The sequence below is a fragment of the Leptinotarsa decemlineata genome, unplaced genomic scaffold (genome assembly GCF_025532065.1).
Source record: "Leptinotarsa decemlineata unplaced genomic scaffold, Ldec_3_MD MMD2_P_RNA_scaffold_4, whole genome shotgun sequence".
Lineage (NCBI taxonomy): Eukaryota > Metazoa > Arthropoda > Insecta > Coleoptera > Chrysomelidae > Leptinotarsa > Leptinotarsa decemlineata.
The window spans coordinates 1400774-1421519 of record NW_027412531.1 but is presented as its reverse complement, the minus strand read 5'-3'; the positions used below and the strand labels follow the sequence as shown (position 1 = coordinate 1421519).

At 37.0% G+C, this 20746-nt stretch overlaps 1 protein-coding gene across 5 annotated transcripts in view; it reads right to left on the bottom strand.

The window, feature by feature from the left end:
* Window positions 1-219: 219 nt before the first annotated feature.
* Window positions 220-20746, bottom strand: part of LOC111514735 (adenylate cyclase type 2) — a 77365-nt gene continuing 56838 nt past the window's right edge. For 3 of the 5 annotated variants that reach the window (XM_074186643.1, XM_074186641.1, XM_074186645.1), the window contains 5 exons: window positions 15374-15517; window positions 12516-12735; window positions 9324-9493; window positions 3488-3707; window positions 220-509 (listed from right to left, as the gene is read on the bottom strand). In XM_074186643.1, the coding sequence (XP_074042744.1) occupies window positions 232-509; window positions 3488-3707; window positions 9324-9493; window positions 12516-12735; window positions 15374-15517 (1032 nt within the window). In that variant the 3' untranslated portion in view covers window positions 220-231. Of the gene's footprint in view, window positions 510-3487; window positions 3708-9323; window positions 9494-12515; window positions 12736-15373; window positions 15518-20746 lie in introns of those variants that run through there. The other 2 variants (XM_074186642.1, XM_074186644.1) reach the window with 2 other exon arrangements.

Sequence of the window (20746 nt, the reverse complement as noted above, 5' to 3'; positions counted from 1 at the left end):
AACTGTAACTTGTTGATGATGAAACATCAATGTAATTCAATTTGAAAATTTTACCATTGGTATAATCTGTACCTTCAACTTCTTGAAAGTTAGATCTTTGTTCTATCCACTGTTGTTCGTATTGCAATAAAAATTATTATAATTACTAGGTGATTGTTTTCTTCCTTTATTTGGATCCTTTTGTTTACTGATATATCATGGTAATTAATGAAAAACAGATGTATTTTACTTTTATTGAAATGGTATCTTCATAATATTATAGTCACTGCTTAGTTTGACAAAATAAGTTTTCACCAACTCTTTTCTGCCTCTCACTTGAATTTCACCACGATAATCACAAGCATATCCAAGATTACTGATGATCTCAGCAGTAGACTCCATGACTTGGATACGATTTGGTTCACCGGTGCTGTCCATTCTAGAGGCCATATTCACAGGATCACCCCAAATATCGTACAAAGGTTTCTTTGCACCTACCACTCCAGCAACTATTGGTCCTTGACAAATTCCTGGAAAAAGGTAGTTCATCAGATTCTTTATAAATGCTACCAATTGAAAAAGTGAATGAATCACTATTATTCACGTCGAATATTCTCAAATGGAGTAGGAGTGGGAAACTATCGCCCCTTTAGTTATTGAAACTTTTCATATACGAGTTGAACGAAATTTTGATACTTGATAAAAATTTTTGATGATGTTTTTAAATCGCACTAGTTTAGGAAGCTTCTTAAGAAGAAAATTAGAAACTGATTTGACATATCATTTATAAAGAAACCCAATTCGTTTCTGAAATTAATACTGTTCACCTCTGCCTATCATTCGCCTATCAATATATTTTATTATTTTAAATTTGAAATACAGCTTTTCCTAGCTCTCCTGCCAACAACTCTCTAAAACCACTTGAATTGTATAGCCCTCCGATTCCACTCATTGTATTTATTAATGATATTCATTTCCTGTATTTGGGGTGTACATGATTTTTTCAGGGTGTATTTCATCAGTTTGGACTTCCATTGTCTAATATAATATGAATTGATTTGAAATCCCTGAAAGTATCTGTGAAAAATAAAAAGATTAACCGAGAAATAATAATTTTATTAAACAAAAAACTGAAGTTACAAAGAAATAACATACAAGCAGCAACCAAAAAAATTGAAATAATAATACGAGATGAAAATAAAAAAAAGTATCATCAACAAGGAATGAAAATAAAAAATTCCAAACCAAGTTACGTCACGACGTTCCAATTGTTAGTATCCACAATCATCTTCGGGTGATAACTGGACTTATTCCTCCGAGATCTGGCTATTTATAGATCATTCAAGTGCTTTCACCTATTCCCTCTTCCCTCTCTTCGCTTCATTGGTTTTAGCGAGAGATGACTGTTTGGCGGGAGTTGGTCATTTTCCGCTTGATCAGAGGTTTCCATATGCTACGTATACCTACGCTAGCTTGGGTAAATGCGTTGTTGAAGAACACATATGCAGCTGCTTTGAATTTTCTCCTAAACCAGTGTTTCTCCTTGTGGATGATATCAGCTTGAGCCCACTTGATGTTATGTTGATGAGTCCAAACATACTCTGCTGTTCCAGATTTGCTGATTTCTCCTCGCTGTGTGTTATTCTTGTGCTCAGCAATGCGAACTCTCAACGGCTTTTTAGTTTCACCGATGTATGATCCTCCGTACTCGCAAGGTATCCGGTAAATGCAATTCTTGGAATCGCAGTCCGCGTTTGGTGGTCTGGTTTTCGTGAGGCTGCTTCGGATAGTGTTTCCGGATATGAAGCCAGATCTGAAACAGGTTCCAATGTTATACTTGGACCCAATCCTTCTCATCCTTTCCGCCAATCCTCTGATGTAGGGGGGTACAGGTACTGGCTGTGGCGGCTTCTCTTCGGCGGCGGCTTTTTTCTAGCTAAAGCCTGTTTTACCATCACTCTGGAGTAACCATTCCGTTGAAGGTCATTTTTGATGATGCCTAGTGCCTTTCAAGACCTTTCTTTGTGTTACAGGGCCCGATTCCTCTCTTAGTCGACCTACCAAGTAATGAAAATCTAATCAGCTAGTTTCTCAAGAAATGCCATAAGGAATATCCACAATAACTGTTTGGGCTGAAGAAAATCCACATGAGGTGCTTGAAGATTGCTTTGAACATCAGTTCTCGTTAAACGTTTGGGTGGGAATTTTAGGTGACACTTCAATTTCTGGAGAATGTACCATTGGTCACAAGAAATGCAATGTGGCTTATACACGATGGTGCACCAGCACATTCCAGCATATTGGTTCTAGAGTTGTCAACAGTAGATGGGGATCGCTGGATTGAAGTATCATAATTTGGAATACGGAACAATTTCTTTCCGCAAGAGGGCGCCAAAATAGAAAGTCCGACAGCGAAAATTGACAAAGCCGAATTCCTCATGAATTCACCTTTTTAATGATTTATCACTTTTCCAATTCAAATTTTTTGGGAGATAGTGACCGAGGGGTGGGGGACAGTTTAGGTTATGATAGGAAGATGTCCCCCTCCGATTACGAATCGACGTGTTTTTGCATTTTTTTCAGAAAATATGTGTTTTGAAGATATTTGATTTGTTTCGTTTTCGCTCTCCCACCCTGTATAAAGTTCTCATTAGATACCATTTCAATTGATATGTCAACGCCTGAGGAAGCTATCGTGTTGTGAAATAGGTATTGCAGTTTTGTAAAGCGGTCAGTGAAAATCTCACAGGAAAATGTTACTTGAACTCATTATGAATTTTCATCAATTATCCGCCAATTACATCATACACAAAATATATGACTCCCAGTATTTCATTATTTTCTCAACCTGGCCCAGCCATAAATTGAAGTAAATCTAAAAAAATGAACTTCAAATGTTCAAGCCAGTCTCGGATATACCTACAAAGTAGGCTGAATGGAGTGACGCCTATCAGAAAACAACTACTCCATTGGCTTATGCCACGAACGGCATTGGATTATATCTGACAGGCGTCAGTGCAGGAATCTTCACAAAAAATTTTCTGCATATGCAATTGGCAATACAACTGAAATAGTCGACTTTCAATTTTGTAACAAGCACACTTGCAGACCGGTTTCGGGCTCCTTAGCCATCATTTTGCCTTTTGTTTCTAACTTATTCATATTTTTATCCATACTGATCATTAACTGTTGAACCTTATTAGTTGTAAACAATAGAAACATTTATTATTATATGCAAGAAATTTTCAGTGAAGATTTCTGCACTGACGCCTGTCGGATATAATCCGATGCCGTTGGTGGTATTAGCCAGTGGAGTAGTTGTTTTCTGATAGGCGTCAGTCCATTCAACCTGAAGTGTAGGTATATCTGAGACTGGCTTAAATATTTGAAGTTTATTTCTTTACATTTGTTAACTGCCTGTCTTAAAGCATAGCCCACTGACTAATAAAAAAAAATAAATTGAAGTATTGTAAAATTTTCTTTCACAAAAAAAACCCATTATACTCACCAATTCTCAATTTGCATTGTTGCTGCTGATTTCTGTTGACCTGCTGGACTTTCCTGAACATTTCTGTTGCGAAACCAAGTAATGTTTCCAAGCTTGAACTAGTGTGATGTCGTTCTAATTCATGACGTTTTCCTCCGGGAAACAAACCACAGGCAACCATATATGTCCACTTCGCAATTTTTATTTTCTCAATTGCTAGGAATTCACGTCTATTGGAAATCTGTCAATGAATTATTCAGATCATAATGTAGCATAAAATACGATATATACTATATTTTATCAAACCGTGATTGAAGACTGTATCGCGAAGAGATACGTAGGTATTAGAACATAAATGTTTCAAAATGAAATCTTGAAATATTGAGTCGGATCTTTCCTGCACTGATGAGACGTAATACCTCGAAACCGGTCTGTAGATGACCCACTCGAATAATTTCTGTATGGTTCTGCTGTTGGATGAACGGGAAAAAACTGCAAGACTAACCTCTGTGAGGTATCTTGCATAAATATCCATCGGATATAATTCAATATCCAGTGTGGTATTAGCCTGGAAGGTAGGCAGGCATTTCAAAGAATCTAGCGTGTACGTAGTTGAGAGAGATGAATTTCTGGCGATTTTTTAGTTTGCATATGAAAAAAGTTCGTTTTTGAAAGCTCTCTCAACTGGTATATCGACATTTCTTCACTACAATTACAGTCCGGAAGAGAGCTTTCTATGACGAGAAGAAAATTTCTTTCACTCCCCACTCTTCCAATTTGTTTGTTATCAAGACGGTGTAATCTCAGTTGTGTTCTAGTCCAGTTGAGGAAAGGTAACATGCGTTTCGGCAAGAGTGACATAATGTGTTTTTGTAACGCTTATCAAGAAAAGGCGAATCATAATATGGCATACCTACTTTTTTCTTCAACAAAGTCATATTTTGGAATGTAGCTTCACTGTAGATTCTGAGAACCAGCCGTGTTATTCTTGAGCATGACATTCTTGCAGCCAACAATCCAGTATTTTCCAGTTTCAATTTGTCTATTTTACAGATAAACCAATCTAAGTTGGCCTTGACGTAAAACAAAACATAACGTCCTTGAAGAAAACAGTACTTGAACTTAAATTCGAATCATTGATGTTTGAGACGTTCTAGTCGATAATTATGAAGCCAGATATAATTTTGTTATTTGATATTATCATTGAATTATGAAACAGTTGTTTATTTTCTGCAGTAATGACCAACCCACCAGTCGAGGGAGGTCATTGGTGTATTTAGTTGAGAAGGAAAAAGGAGTTTTTGTCCTTTAACCTCGTACAAATTTGAGTTTTATTTGTTTTTTTGTGTGTGTGGGCCATTATTCATTTTATTTCTTCAATCAGAGATGGAAATCCGAAACAAGTTCCTAGTCAGATTCTGCCAGATCTCACGCCAACCGCTGAAATTTCTACTCCTGATGATGTACAAATATGACGTGTGTACTTTTGTGATTTCATTTATTCAGATTCATTTATAATCCATACTTTTATATTAGGGGACGCAGAAAACTGGAAGCATATCGGCCCTCAGAGTTTACCACAAGATTTTCCATCCGTCAAAAAACTTTCTACACCTGTAGAAGTTCAACGTAAGTACTGTGACGACAGACTTCATCAATCAGAAAAAAGCGAAGAAAATAATGATAGCAGCTCAGACGAAATTGGAAGTAATGATTCCACTCATAGTACCAGCAAGTCATTAGCTAAGATTGCTGGTTCCTTCAATTTATTATCTTATCATGGCTCTTCTTTGCTCATAAATACATTCCACAAGTGACATAACTATTTTGACAAGTCCTGAATGGAAGAGGATGAAAAGGATACTCAACGTTGGAAAGTGGAAAAAAACTTGAAAAAAGACAAGGAACAGTGGAAAACCCTATAGTTATAAATCGTCGTCAAATAAAAAAAAATTTGAAGTATCGAGAGAGAAGAAATATAAAGCCATGTTATGGGGAGAACTGGAAGCTAGAATGTTCGTCCAAAATTTTAAAATTCAGAATTTTCGGATTAAGACGACGTAGGAAAGCCAAGGCAGTACTTAGCCGATTCTATGGAGATAGTTCAACCTCAATATAGGTACATCCGTGTTGGAGCCGAAAGAAACCCATTTTATTCTCACCAAGGTGACCAACGAATTCGTGTTTGTGTTTTTTAAAAATACCTTAGGAATTACTGAAATCAAGAAAGAAATCAATAGGCCTCCGTTCTTCTACAATAAGATTCAAGAGGAAAACATGGTAATCAAAAGAAACTGGATCGGATCCATAAAGATGGAATTCCCAAGACAGAAAGCCATTACACACGGGCTAATTCTTCAAGGCTATACATTGACGGACGTAGGACAATAGCAGAACTCCACAAAGACTACGAGACAAATTGTTAGGAGAACCAAGTTTCATTTGCCAATTATGTTAACACATCAATGCCTAACACATTATTCTCCAAACATTCGTACAAGTTGTAAACTTTTTATATAGGACAACCATAAGACTGTTTTTTCAGTTCCTACTTGAAACTACCACTTTGACTGGTATTGTAGCAGTAGGTTTTGTATCGTGAATAAAAAATTACAGAATTATTTCGGAAAAAACGTTGACATTTAAATAGGGGAAAAACTGATTTTGTGGAAAATGGCTTTTTCAGTTATTTAGACAGGGATATCCTGCTTTCCTCTAAGAAGCATCGATAGGTCTTTTAATTAGCTTTCGTTTGACACCTTGATCATGTCTCTAACGTGAAAAGATTTGTGTTGAAAAAATATTGAATTTTTCAAACGTATTTCACAGCCAGAATTAATGAGAATATCAAAAATGATGTTAAAATTTTCGATTCAGATCGTTGAATGCTACCCAAAAAAGGAATCAAAATTTATGGCAAAAATTTTTGCAAATTCCGAACATTGCCATTGAACATGACATATGTCATCAAATAAGTGAATGAATGTCATTACGATGTCATCGATGACATAAGCAGATCAAGCTTATTCCGTGACTTTAAAAATCGTAATTCATGATGTGTATTTTCTATTATGTTATCTAATTTGGTAGTGAAGAGCCTTAGGACAAGTGTCTTAAGGTGAAACATCGATGTATACCAGTGAGGATGATAGTGTTCCATGCAAGTGCAATTTGTTACCATTCATTTAAAGTAGAACTCATGTGAATGATATCTGATTTTTATTCCACAACGAATGTTTGAAATACAAACTGAGTAGAGAAAAGTATCTTCTGTATAATTCAGTGTTCATATAGAAGTATTTGTTTCGAAAGGATTTTTTTGTTTCGTGTAATTCAATGTTTATATAAAATTAGCTGTTTCAGGAGGACTTTTTTTCAGTTTGTTTCTGAAAGTTACTTCTTTGCATGATCTACACATCCATGTACAGAGTTACTTATTTTCAAATTGATTACTTCCTTCCTTTTTTTGGAAGATTCCCCCATCCTTTTTTTGTATCAAGATGGAGTAGTAGAAAGCCAAAAACTTTTTTTCCCAAAATTAATCACTCCTAATAATATTGAAAAGCATTCTACAAGCGATTATTGCGATTCCTGGCTGAATATTGAGATTTGTTGGCTGTTATTCACGATTATTTGAAGCAGATGTCTACTGGAGTTTATTTGGATAGCTTCTACTGGAGTTATTTGAAAGAATTCGATTCTCTGGTTCTTTTCAGAACTAATTAAGAGAAAAATTGCGTTTTTGGAATTTTCGAGAATTTTCTATTGGATTCATTGCGGATTTTACGAGGAATTTCTTCGATTGAAAATCTCTGGTTCTTTTTAGGATCCCCTAGAAATTTATAGGAGCATCGTGAGGAGTGGATTCATTTTGGATTGTTTAACCATTCCTTCGTTTGTTCAGGTTCTTGTGTGGCACCAAAATCCTACGCAGGAAAAGTAGGTCTCTACTGAAGTTGCCCAGACGCACGCACCAGGCTAACCTTGCGGTGTTAACTGGCCTAGGTGTATCGAGATTAAACTTGGGGGGGTCAAGCCATCATTAGATCAGTCCTTCGGGCTATCGACTAAACGTTACCGTTGGGAACTTTCGAGGATATCGAAACCTTCTATCCATATCCTGCGAACGGCCCTCATCCTAGGGTGCAGTTCACTAGTAAGGCTCCGTGTTCCTTAATATCTTAGCTCAGATCATCCTGTAGGTCTTGGTTAGGAAATTAATTTCGCGATCTAAGGGTGACCTTAAAGTTGTAGCTTTCTGTGAATTCTCCCCTCTGCCCATCTCCAAGTCAGAGTCATTGTTATCGAATTTTTAAGAAAACCGAAAATGCATATTGGGGCATGACAAGCGCGAGCGCAATTTGCAATAGATACGACAGTGCCAAATGTGGAGAGGCTCTTGGAACCATGGAATTAGACGCAGTGAAGGACGTCCGATACCCGGCATCGAGCTGCCCCCAAGCAGCAACCCTTAGCAGTTCTTGGGAAGAGAGGGATGTGTTGCGCACAGAAGCGACTCGCATCTTGAACGAGTCCGGAACTGACGCCCTAGCGGAAGTTCTAGGGAGTGGTGGTAGGCCAGGGGACTTCCCTGAAGACGGTGGAGTCTTGGGGGTGCCCTCACGGCGGGACCAGTTGCCAAACCAAATCCAAACCTACAACGAGCTAGTACGAGCCACTAGAAAACCTGGCGTCATACTTCGACTGGGAATGGACGTCGAAATCCCTAAGGTTCAGGTCGGGGAGGCCAGGAGGCCACTACGACGAGAAGGGTTTGGAACGGCAGGTGCGATGTGCCGAGACACGCCCCTACCAAGCCAACCGTTTGTTCAGGACAGGGTGATGCTTTAAGTATTCTCTTATCGCTACATCTTCTTTGTTCTGACGTGTAAATCGAGCTTTGTGTGTTCCCGTGTTTATTGATAGTGTTATATGAAACATAGGTACATTTTATATTCCATTGAATGAATGAATTATTCCCCATTTATATTAATATGAAATAACTGATTCCGTTTTTTTGTAGTGTGAATAGACCAATCACTGAAGCTGAAATCTTACACATTGTTGAAGACGAACTGTTTTGTGAGAATTGTAATTTCACAAATAATCCAGATGAAGAAGTAAATATTTTTGAAATGTAAGACAGAGTAGCTGCTACTGAAGCTATTCTGAAACATCGGATATCCTCTAGTGAGGATGACAGTGTTCCTTGTTAGCGGAATTTTTCCTCTTTCATTTACTATATTGTGTAACAATCCTGTGAATAGTATCGGATTCGATTCCATAACGATTGTCTGGTACAATGTATAATTCAGTATTCATATAAAAGTATTGGTTTCAAAAGTATTTTTCTTTCGTGTAACTCAATTGCGTGATCTACAGATCTTTGTAGAAGGTAATTTTTTGAATTGATTGCTCAGTTTCTTTCTTTGGAGAATTCCCACAATTTTTTATATGAAGAGGGAGAAGTAGAAAGCCAAACCTTTTCTTTCCTTATGAAAATATGTTGTGTGAATGTTCACTCCATGTGGTCTCCAGAAGCGATTTTGTATGAAGCTTAACATTACGAATGACCAGATATCTGAATATTCCAAAGAAATATCAATTGTAGCATTTAATTCATTTCATAATTTTTATTTTGGTGATCAGTTGACAGACACTTTTAATCATCAGGAATGCAATATAGAAGATGAAGAAATGTTTTCTTCACCTCCTGATTTGGATTTATTCTACTTCAGACGTTTTAGTGAGAGATAGGAACAGTTTCTGCGATCTTATGTACTCTCTTATGAATAATACAACAGAAGCACAGAAGAACACAATATATGATTCATTAATTGCATTTGTGAATACTCACTGTATCAAATGAAGTTATGTATTTATTCATCAAGAGAATAAATTCTCGATCATCTAGATAGTCTTGAAGATCATCATCGGTAATGAGCGAAGCAAACATGACTGCAACATTATCGTGTTTCTCGAAATACAGGTCCTGCATTTCCCGGTTCACATCCAAATAAACTTTTGCTGGAATGAGAAAATTGAGAATAATTCAATGGACTTTTATAAAGTGATACATTTTTGGCATGTATGAATTCGTAGAAGAAAACTCAAAAAACTTCTGAACTGAAAGGAAAACGGTTCGAATTGTAAAAGTACAAATCACTTCAACTGATTATTGTTCGATCCAGGTGTTTTTATCGTGATATATTACGGCGGATATGCCATGGATGAGAAGTTTTACGAGTATTATAGCGTAGAGATGGAAAACAGGTTAAGTTGACGATACGCGCTTTTGTCATGAAGTCTTCCTCAATTTTTGTAAATACAAGTAGGATATTCTGTATTTTTTGTGACGAATGATGTCGTTGAATAATTTAGAATTCTTGGAAATTCACAAGCATAAACATTGCGGGTGCAACCTGTTAAATGATCAAATCGATTTAATTCACTCTCTGGTTTTTAAATTTGCACATCCGTATTGTGAACTGTAAATTCAGGTACTCAATCAAGTACCTGAATGGTATATATTGGCGAATGTAAGAAATCATTGTTAGTTTATTGTATAAGTTTGAGAATGTCTATACATATAGGAGGAAACTGCAGTAACGTTAGTTAAAAATAAAAGTGGTAAAAACCTAGAAATTTTCCTTTCTCTTCTCATTGATTATTATCATCATTAATATTATTTATCAGTTATGGGAGCAACTAAAGAAGCTTAACTCCTTCGTAATTATTTTATTTGTATAGGATGTCATATTGTAATTAAAAACCAAGCTTCAAAAGCAATACAAACGAAAAAATAAAAAATTATTCGAAAATGATTTAATATTACGTTCCACATCGATAATATGTCGTATGGCTTGATGTAAGTAATGACTTTCAATAAGTCTGATATCAGAATAAATTTATTTACAAAAAAATTAATTTTGTTGTGAAAAGGTGTGGGATGCTTCACATTTTAATTTCATCAAACCTCCAATCTGGCAAACAGCTCCTAACCAAGTATTTATAACAATGTATATTTCACACTCCACGATTTTTTAAAACAAAATTGATTTTATTTTGAATAGATTCATTCTGATTTCAGACTTATCAAAAATTACTAGTTACATCAAGCCATAGGACACGATGTTGAACACAATCTTAAATTAGTTTAGAATTATTTTCAATTTTTTAATCTGTGTTGCTATTGAAGCATGTTTTGTAGTGTTTCAAACTATTATGTATTATCAACTTTTCAATTTGGCTTGCTATTTCAAGTACATTTGTTTCAATCTAAAATATATACGCATGCGCAGACACTTTGATTGTTTTACTTGCTATCACACAGACAGTATATGTGAGGAAATTGTTCAATCCTGGCGATCCAGATCAGAATGAAGGGATAAACATGAGAGTATAGTATTGTCACCGATTCCTGACAACTGTAAAAAGTTAAAAATACATATAGTTCGTTTAAAGTTAGTCAGGATCGAGTCCAAAGGAGTCGATTACAAACAAACATACAAGTGAAGCTTATGAAAGTGTGTTGAAAAGAAAAGCTGAAGTGATATGGACAAACTAATGAAGAAAGAAAAATTGAAAAAGAATAGCTGAAAATAACAATTACATCTAGCAAAAAAATACCTGAAATAAAATAACAGTGAGATACAATATAAGTAAAAATAGAATAACTGAACAAAAATTGAAAATAAAAGTTAAGAGATTTCAAGCCAAGTTACTTCACGACGTTTCGATTGTTAGTATCCACAATCATCTTCGGGTGATGACTTCGAGTACTTTCACTTATCTCCGTTTTCCATTTCTCCGCTTCGCCGGTTTAGTAGAAGATGACCGTTTGGCGGGAGTTGGTAATTTTTCGCTTGATTTTGGGTTTCCCCTCGATTGCGTGTATTGCGTATCTCTACACTAGCTCGGCTGAATACATTGTTGGACAACATGTATGCGGCTTCTTCGAATTTCCTCCTAAACAAATGTTCCTCTCAGTGTATGATCTCAGCTCGAGACCACTCGATGTTATGTTGATGGGTCCAAACATGCTCTGCTATTCCTGATTTGATGGTTTCCCTCGCTGTGTGTGTTCCTTGTGCTCGGTAATGCGAACATTCAACGGCCTCTTAGTTTCACAAATATAGGATTTTCCGCACCGACAGGGTATCCGGTAAATGGAATCATTGGAATCGCAGTCCGCGATTCCAATTGGATCCAATTCTTCTTATTTATCTGATGAACCCATGATGTAGGAAAGTACAAGCACTGGTTGTGTGGGTCCAAGTACAACATCAGAACCTGCTTCAGATCTGATCAGATTAAATTTCATTTACCAGATACCCTTACCTCAAGTATAATTTATCATTAACAACACTGATTGAAATGCAAAGACATCCTCTTCTCTACCGGTAATCCTAACTATGCCTGGTCAGGTAAGTTATGCAGGTGTGTGATATATTGAAAAGTCCTTTCCATAAAGAGTATTGGAAATTTTATTGATATTCAATTCAATATAATTCAATGAATGAAGTATTTTCTGATGAAAATGTTCCGTTTAGGTACCCATCGTATACTACAACTATTGAATCTTCTGGAATTTGTTATACTACATTTTCCACTACTTTTTGTACACCCGAAGAACAGCAACTTCACTGCTCAAGTACTCAAATAATAATTTCACACGAGAATATTTCCATTCAAAATACTAATTTGTCTTTAGTGGATTATGGTTCTCAAACTGGTTGTGGAATTGGCGGTGGTGGTAGTGCGCCCGACGCCCGACTCACGATTGGAAGACCGTGGGTTCGATTCCTGCCTCGACCAGATATTTTTCTCGAGAGAATTTAACTGGTTGAAGCTGGGATGATTCTGCAACCGTGTTAGGAATCACATGTTAAAAGGTAAGAACTTGTTAGTTCTTAGCTCGCACAAGTTTCAAAACTTCTGAGAGTTGTAGTTCGTATAGGGGCGACAGCTGATTAACGGAAAAACAGATTTTGAAACAGATTTTTTTTAAACTTACCTTATGTTGTGACTTGTATAGATAAAAACATACCTACGTGCTTCGGAAGTATGTTGAGGAGCAGACTCTCGTTCACATATTCAAGTTCACGTGCTTCTTCCTGTTCACTTTTCACTTTTTCATTCAGGAGGTAGGCTAGTCTGTTCATGTAATCTGTTTGCCTGTCAAGTAAATGAAGTAATACTGTCGAAAATATAACACTCATGATGTGAGCCAGTTGTGGTTCAACTGAGGGGTTGAATGTTTCACTGTCCTGAAACGGAAGAGATGAAAATATTTTTCTGTTAATTTTTTCTCCTGATCTTCTATTTCAGTATTTCTAGAGAACCATTCGAAATGGGTGGATTCATTGAATAAATTGTCAGTTATTACACAGAATAGTCAGGCCTGAAAATAAACGTCCAGTTCAAAAGCATACTTTTATATTTCTAAACTAGAAAACAACCTCGATCATGACAGTTTCATAATAATGTTCAAAAAAAACTTGGGAAAGATATTTTTTCTTTGATAATCTTCAAAAAATCTTTCGTTTTCGTAAATTTTTAAAACTGCCACATAAATTGCACAGTTACTAATTTGAAACCCCTTTCTCTAAATTCGAACTCTCTACTTCACTTTCTCTTAAATGCCAAAGTTCTGATAGATGAAATTTGTCTTTATTTTGGTAAAGTTCATTGAGTTCTTCCATTTCATTGTGAAACAGATTCGGATGTTGAAGTTTGATGCCTGTGCCTGTGCGAAAGTAGCGACTCACATTGAATTTGAATCGAGGGTGAGTGTAAGCCCACGCACTTAGGCCACATATGACCCATTGTACATCTTCCCGAGGAGTTGTCGTCCTAGGTCATCGTCCATCCTGTCCTTTCCAGCAAGGTGGACAGGTTACTGGGAGACATCCCCTTTATATCAGCTGGTGTAGGCCAAGACTCGCCGAACACACACTTTCTTATTGACGATAACTCCGGACACTCGCACAAGACATGCCTGACAGTCTCATCTTCACACATCCTGCATAAAGGTGTGCCCCATATTATGAAGGTGTTTCCTTAGTTGACAGCGGCCAGTCAGAAATCCTACTATTAGGCGTAAATTTTTCCTGGTCATCGCCAGATATTTCTTCGGCGCAAGCGCTTCCCAGGGTCGCCCAAGGTGATCCTGTCAAGATCACATCCTTTGATTCCATCCCATCTCTTTAAGGATTGAGCATGGGTGTAACATTTGACTAGTTCCGCAATTGTCGAAGTCATCGGGCCGTAGGTGCCACTGGGTCCTAAAAATTCTTAGTCCAGCCGCTTCCTTGGCTAAGGAATCGGCAATGCGATTACCTTTACTCCTGTCGTGCCCTTTAACCCACCTCAGAATAATGTTATTATCAACCGAGGCGTTGGCTAAAACTTGGTGGCACTCTAGTACTAGCCCTGAGGTAACACGTTGTCTGTTCAAGGTTAATAGGGCTTGTCTGCTATCAGTGCAGATTGTTATGTTTTTGCCAGAAACTCATTTCCTGGTTATTTCTTCTGTGGCGATAGAGATACCAGCCAGCTCTATTTGGACCACGCTGGTATTTCTTCCCATTCCCCACTTAATCCTCAGGCTTAGTGATCTGGAGAACACTCCACAACCTGAGCCTTCTTTGGTTTTTGAGCCGTCTGTATAAATCCGTATTGCATTTGTAGCATCTGACTCTGTGTTCTGCTTGATTTGTATTGTGTAGGGTTTATAAAATAGAAACCTGGGTTCAACTACATCACTTGTTGCCTGCAGCAGAGGTTGCGCAGTAAGCGCTTCCTGTCATAGGCCCAGCCTCAATTCCTACTTCGAGGTTTACACCAGCCGTACGCAATCATATCAGATCATACCAATACCAATCAGACATATCAGTATTATACAAATTTGAATTTTGCACATTTATTCATTTGACAAAAAAAATTAAACACTCTAATTTGATTTTCGAAATAATCAGTGATTATTATAATTACTCAAAAATAGGATTTTGAATATTGAATAAATGAGTCAAATTTTTTTTTTAAATATCAGCAGAATGAAAAAATCTGGGAAAATATCTACTTTTATGAACCTTTATATTATTTCCAATATTTGATATATTCCATACATTTCAATTTGGGATAATCAGTTGAATTATCTTCTGTTTTTTTCTATATTGTTTTTTTCCTAGTATGAACATTGTATGTTTCTTGGAAAAAAATTATCATCATTATTTTCAGTTCGCGCTGGTCTGGTACTATCCCACGAACACCTGTTACATTCGAGAGGGCGACCCAGCATAATCAACCAACTATCACTCCCCACACCGTCGGGTAAGTGATCTTTGGGTCCAAGAATCAGGTGTCCTGAGCAAGCGTACTGAGCCGAGAATAACAGCCTTCTGCATTTGTTCGACTCATATTTCTGCCTTAGTGCGGTTAGCCGATATCATCTTGAGATTCGAAAGTAGAAAGGGCATCATTCCACCAAGGACTCCAATAATCAAAGAAATCATCTTGGCATAGTATCCTGGATGAAATATGTAGAGTTCGAAGAGAAATACTGGATATTTCATCCACATCGGGGTGGGGAACGAATGGTTTGAATACATTTGGAATTTTTCGTTTCCCACAACAGATTCAATGTCCCCCGGAGCGTAGAGCAACACCGGTGGCTCGTTAATACCGTAAAAGTGCTGTAGGTGGTAATAAAGCATTCTTAGGGCCGCATTGTGTCGATGGATATAGGCGCCTGGCGGTAGGCCCTGTACCTTTTGTCTGGAACGTCTATCATCATTATTATTATATTTTATTGTAGTACCTACTGGAATTCTGAAATATTTCCGTTAGTTTGAGATTTCAGTTAGAGTAGAGAAAGTGGAGTATGAAAAGAAAAAAAATACTCACCGCATAATAACGTGTTCTGAAATTCAGAACGCAATAACTATAAAAAACTACCACTATGATGGCATAGAAGAGCTTGATCCAGATGAAAATCCTCACGAATAAGAATATGATGATGATAGTCAAGAGGCAGGTTTCAGTCATATTCTGAAAATTAAAAGATATAATTCAGAAAAATGCTTCAAAACTTGATACGCGGTATATCTCCTATTTTTCTCAGTATTTCTGTTGTGTTACATCTATATGTGAGCTAATGAAAACGATAATTGTTATTATACAGAGTGGTCCAACGAAAAGTATGCACCTTATTTTTCTCCTTTTTTTGTAACTCAACGCAAAAATGCTCGGATAGGTCAATTTTGCTTTTGAGGGGGACACATTTTAGATGTATTTTTCTACCTGTGCCTTCAACCCCCTAGCGAGGGTGAGTAACAACCCTAAAATTTTAAATGGAAAGTGGGGTCAAGTGAAATATCATTCGAAAGGGCACAAAATTCTCTTTACAATGATACCTAATTTGTTGTATTTCACCCAAACATGTAGGTATTATGAAAATAAAAAAACAACTACAACCCAGTACTATGAAATGTGCAATTGACTTAGTAGAATCCTACTTCAGAAAGTGCTGAAAATGTGACCCATTCGCTTCCATAGAATAATACAGATTTTGTTCAAGTTTATTCCTAACATTCTGTAGCATATCAGGTGTTATACTTCTGCACCCTGCTGTAATTCGTTGGCGAAGATCTCCTATGGACTCGGGCTGCGTAGCAAAATATTTATTTTTCAAGTTTTACCCAGAAGAAAAAGTCTGAAGGCGATAAATCAGGTGACCTGGCAGGTCATTTGATGGGGCCTCTCCTTCCAATCCACCGTTCAGGAAACCGGTCATCTAAAAACTCTCTTACCGGAGCAACATAGTGAGGAGGTGCTCCATCTTGCTGGAAATGAAGCCGATCATCATTATGATTTTGGTCATTTTCAATTATTTCTGTTATGAGAGGATCAATTGTATCTTCAAGCATGTTCAGGTAGACATCACCAGTTAAATTCCTAGGAATAAAACGTGGCCCTACAATATGACTACGTGATATGCCACACCAGACATTAATTTTTTGAGAGTACTGGGTATGGATCTCTCGGAATAAGTGTGGGTTACTGTCATACCAGTAACGGCAATTATGCCTACTCACAGCTCCATTCAAAAAAAATGTACTCTCATCGGAAAAGCACGTGTTGAATGATAGGTGCGGATCATCAATTAGTAGCTGGCTCAGTTGTTCACAAAATTGCAGCCTTCTATCATGATCATCTTCACTGAGTTCCTGTACTAATTTGACTTTGTACGGATGAAATTTATAGGCTTTTAATATCCGTATTATGGACGAACGGGAGACACCTGAGGCCGCAGCAAGCTGACGGGTACTTTGAGTATGATCCAATTCAACATGTCCCAAAACAGCGACTTCCACTGCTTCATTTCTGATCGGTTTCCGTGGCTGGTGTTTCACATTACAGACAGATCCGGTATCGACAAACTTTTGGACTAACTTTGCAACGTACGAAACATTCACATGTTTCTCGTGATGACTGTTATTAAAGAGGCGAGCAGTAAGTCTAGCACAACTATTATGTTGATAATGAAGTTTAACAATTTCAACAAGTTCAGGAATGGAATAAACCATTTTTACACTAAAGTTGAAATAATTTCAAAAGCAACCGAACTGAATCAATGAACGTTTGCCTAAATTCTTTTTGTACACTTAGCTGCTGTTGTTATTTGAACCAAAAAACGCACGAGAGAAATTGAGGAATGAAGTAGTGATGAAAATGCTGTTTTTTCCGTATTTTCATCAACACCAAAAATATCGAGAAAATGTTCTTGCTTTTTTTATAACTATTCAAGTAAATACAACAAATTAGGTATCATTAGAAAGAGAATTTTGTGTCCTTTCAAATGATATATCACTCGACCCCACTTTCCATTTGAAATTTTAGGGTTGTTACTCACCCTCGCTAGGGGGTTGAAGGCACGGGTAGAAAAATACATCTAAAATGTGTCCCCCTCAAAAGCAAAATTGACCTGTTCGAGCATTTTTGCGTTAAGTTACAAAAAAAGGAGAAAAGCAAGGTGCATACTTTTCGTTGGACCACTCGATATAACTTATACCAAGTATTGCTAAGTGTTTTCTATATTGAACAAATGCTTGCAGCAGACCTGGAGTATATTAAGTAAAATATCTAATTTTTTTGAAATAGTTCACTTGAAAATTCATTCTACCACATGAGAGGTGTTCATTTTGTACCACTCTGAAATATGAGTGAGAATGAGGGATTGTCCCGAAGACAGGATTGAATCAATAGAATAGAATGAGATAGAAAAAAATATGAATTTATTTCCTGGAGACATTTCATGCTGTATGGAAAAAGTCAAACGAAAGGTTCAATACAACATGCATATACCTCTTAAAAACATAAAAACCATTATGAATAACAGATAATTGAAATCAAAAAAGTACTTGAAAAAATCAATTTCAGAATATTACATGAAGAAGTTAAGTTCATTCAAAAGATTAAATCCAATAAGCAAATTAATGTCATTACGTAATATCCTTGTGATGTTTTTTTTTTGATTGATTCGGCCGTTACTTGCTGAAGATCTGTTTAAAATCTGTTTAAAATCTGTTTTTCCGTTAACCAGCTGTCGCACCCCTACGATCGACAACCCTCAGAAGTCGAAACTTGTGCGAGCTAAGGATTAACGAGGTCTTACCTTTTAACGTGTGATTCCTAACACGGGTTGGACGATAGCAAGTGAAGATCGGACGTTCAGACTAGGGCTTGAACCACCGACCAACACGGCAGTCAATTCGAGTGAGTGAACAAATCATCATAGTCATTTCACAAACTACACCTAAACGATTTGATCTCCACAAACTTGCATCCTTGTGATGCACTGTTTGGAACCTTTGATGTAATAATGAATATTAATGAAGTTTTTCCCAACACCATTTTCAAGAGGAAGATCAAACTGTTTGATGTTCCTCTTGAAGATGATCACTTGGTGGTCGAAACACGTGCCAACGTGTTAAAATAACGCTTTGGTGAATTTCACTAGTTCGGACCTCCATTGTCTTATATATAAAATGATTTGAAATCCCCGAAACAACAGAAAAAGAAAAATTAAAAATGAATAGCTGAAAATAACAATTGTATAAAGCAAAAATAACCTGAAATGAAATCAGAGTGAAATAAAATACAAGTAAAAATAGAACGATTGAATAAAAAGTAAAAAAATACAAATGACAATAAAATAAAAAGTTAAGAGATTCCAAGTCACGTTAGTTCACAACGTTTCGATTGTTACTATCTACAATCGTCTTCGGGTGATGACTGGACTGATTCCTCCGTGAGATGACTATATATGGGTCGTTCGAGTACTTTTATGGGTCGAGCACGACCCATAAATAGTCATCTTTCGGATGAATCAGTCGAGTCATCACCATAAGACGATTGTAGATACTAACAATCGAAACGTCGTGAACTAACGTGGCTTGGAATCTCTCAAATCTTTATTTTATTTTCATTTGTATTTCTTCACTTTTTGTTCAATTGTTCTATTTTTACTTGAATTTTATTTCACTATTATTTCATTTCAGGTTATTTTTGCTTGATATAATTGTTATTTTCAGCTATTCATTTTCAATTCCTTTTGTGTTTTCAGTTGTTTCGGGGATTTCAAACCATTTCATATATTAGACAATGGAAGTCCGAACTAGTGAAATTCATCATGAAACATTGTCAATCACTTTCAAACAAACATAACGCTTTGGTGTTGGAAAAAATCTCCAGTGATATTCATCACGTAATATTATCGATGGAATGTGTAGATTGAACTCATTCTTGACACTAAGTCGTGATTTCAACAATGAACTGAGTGCTTCATCTTGTAATGTTATCCATATGGGTGCTGAAGAAGCGATGTGACAAGTGTCTAATTCCATCCTCAATGGCAGATGTCTGCCATTGAGGATGACAATGTTCCATGTAATGAAATTTTACCTCTGTCGTCTATACTTATGAACGCAAAAGTCACTCAATTAACAATCATTTATTTCTGTTTATCCGTACTGGTGAGTCATGAGAAGCTAAATTGTTTGAAAGTAGTTGAAAATATTTCGTTGTGCATTTCATTAAATCGGACTTCCATTGTCTAATATGACATACTGATCACTCCAAAGTAATAGTTAAAGCAAATCATCTAAAAGAACAATTCGTTCAGGCCAGTCTCAACACCCTACACAGTAGGTTAATGGACTGACACCTATCAGAAAACAACTACTCCCCTGGCTAATACCACGAAGGGCGTTGGATTATATCCGACAGGTGTCAGTGCAGGATTCTTCACTGAAGTTATTCCTGCATATGCTGTTGGCGATACAACTGCCGCAATAGATTTTCAATTATTGGAACACACTTGCAGACCGGTTTCGGGCTGTTTGGCCACTCGTCAGTGCAAGGTAGTGTATATCATCAACATGAAGTCGATGATTTCCGATAATTGAAAATCGAATTCCGTCAGAGTATCATTCCTCGAACTAAGCTGAAGACTACAACAAACAACAGGTTTGTCGTTGCTCCATCTGCCTGTGAACGAGGTAACCAACTGCATATCCAAATTTGCCCAATTCCTCGTAAAAGGAAAGAAATCTTTCACGTATAGTCAGTGGGCATACTTGAAGACTGGCTATAAATCAAATCATCTAAAAGAACAATTCGTTCAGGCCAGTCTCAACACCCTACACAGTAGGTTAATGGACTGACACCTATCAGAAAACAACTACTCCCCTGGCTAATACCACGAAGGGCGTTGGATTATATCCGACAGGTGTCAGTGCAGGATTCTTCACTGAAGTTATTCCTGCATATGCTGTTGGCGATACAACTGCCGCAATAGATTTTCAATTATTGGAACACACTTGCAGACCGGTTTCGGGCTGTTTGGCCACTCGTCAGTGCAAGGTAGTGTATATCATCAACATGAAGTCGATGATTTCCGATAATTGAAAATCGAATTCCGTCAGAGTATCATTCCTCGAACTAAGCTGAAGACTACAACAAACAACAGGTTTGTCGTTGCTCCATCTGCCTGTGAACGAGGTAACCAACTGCATATCCAAATTTGCCCAATTCCTCGTAAAAGGAAAGAAATCTTTCACGTATAGTCAGTGGGCATACTTGAAGACTGGCTATAAATCAAATCATCTAAAAGAACAATTCGTTCAGGCCAGTCTCAACACCCTACACAGTAGGTTAATGGACTGACACCTATCAGAAAACAACTACTCCCCTGGCTAATACCACGAAGGGCGTTGG